At 43.0% G+C, this 1050-nt stretch overlaps 1 protein-coding gene across 1 annotated transcript in view; it reads left to right on the forward strand.

Annotated features, from left to right (window-relative positions):
* The first annotated feature begins 376 nt into the window (after positions 1 to 376).
* Positions 377 to 1050, forward strand: part of LOC117168197 (alpha-2B adrenergic receptor-like) — a 29295-nt gene continuing 28621 nt past the window's right edge. The window contains exon 1 of the mRNA XM_033353661.1: positions 377 to 751. Coding sequence (XP_033209552.1) covers positions 440 to 751 — 312 coding nt within the window. The 5' untranslated portion in view covers positions 377 to 439. The remainder of the gene's footprint in view (positions 752 to 1050) is intronic.

Genomic DNA, 1050 nt, shown 5'->3' on the forward strand with positions numbered 1-1050 from the left:
ACTGACGGATGGACGCGGAAAGTAATATAAGTTTGAGGGCCGTCATACATAAAGTAAGGCTTGTAGGGTGCGGCGAGGGAGGGGATCTACCCTAGTGTAACAAAATAGGGAATAACTGCAAGGAAAAGTCCAAAAAGTGTTACAAATAAGCTTATGGGGGGGGGGGTCGCAAAATTAACCAAAAATTGCGTGAGGTGATCTATGAATCGCCCCTTAAAAGGGTTTTCGGTACGGCCTACGAAACCTTAAAAATGATAAATGTGAGAACTTTACGAGTTGCCCTTATTGTCCATTGCCTATATATTATTTTTCTTTATGTATAAGATCAGCTATTTATTAGCATTAAATCGAAATTCCATTTCGCTTGTTTCAGTTGTCCGAAGACATAGGATATGTGCTCTACTCGGCACTGGGTAGTTTCTACATCCCCTCGTGCATTATGGTCTTTGTCTACATTCGCATTTACTTCGCTGCAAAAGCTCGGGCGAGACGTGGAATCCGGAAGCAGCCTCGTCCACGACCTACGGTACCAGTGGACGTACCGGACATCCGACAAACGAGCTTCACTCAAAGTACAGCAAGCAAGGGCACTAGGAAAATGCCAGGGACTGTCATGGAAAATGTGGCGACAATTGAGAATCAACCCGTACAAATTCCAATTGTCACCTGCGACTTTGCCAGTGACGTCAGCACATCCGAAATCGACCCTCACGGAGGAAGCATGGCCTTGGAAGAAAAAGACACCCTTAAGGTAAAATATTTATAATAATAATAATAATAATAATAATATTACTCGGTGGCTCAGTTGGTTAGAACTTGGACTTCACCTCAGAGGTCCGGGGTTCGATCCCTGAGCCGGTACCTCTGGAAATTTTTCAATGTACCTTTACCGAGGTTCTGGTGGTTCGGAACCCACATTAAGCTGTAGGTCCCCCCATCGTATACTTGAATGTACCAGGTGTATACATATGAAACCGGTATTTTTTCAAGAAAAAAAACACATTTATTTCAAGAGAATGATAACAAATATTTTATTCAAAGTATGCGCCC

The sequence above is a fragment of the Belonocnema kinseyi genome, chromosome 2 (assembly GCF_010883055.1).
Source record: "Belonocnema kinseyi isolate 2016_QV_RU_SX_M_011 chromosome 2, B_treatae_v1, whole genome shotgun sequence".
NCBI classification, from domain to species: domain Eukaryota; kingdom Metazoa; phylum Arthropoda; class Insecta; order Hymenoptera; family Cynipidae; genus Belonocnema; species Belonocnema kinseyi.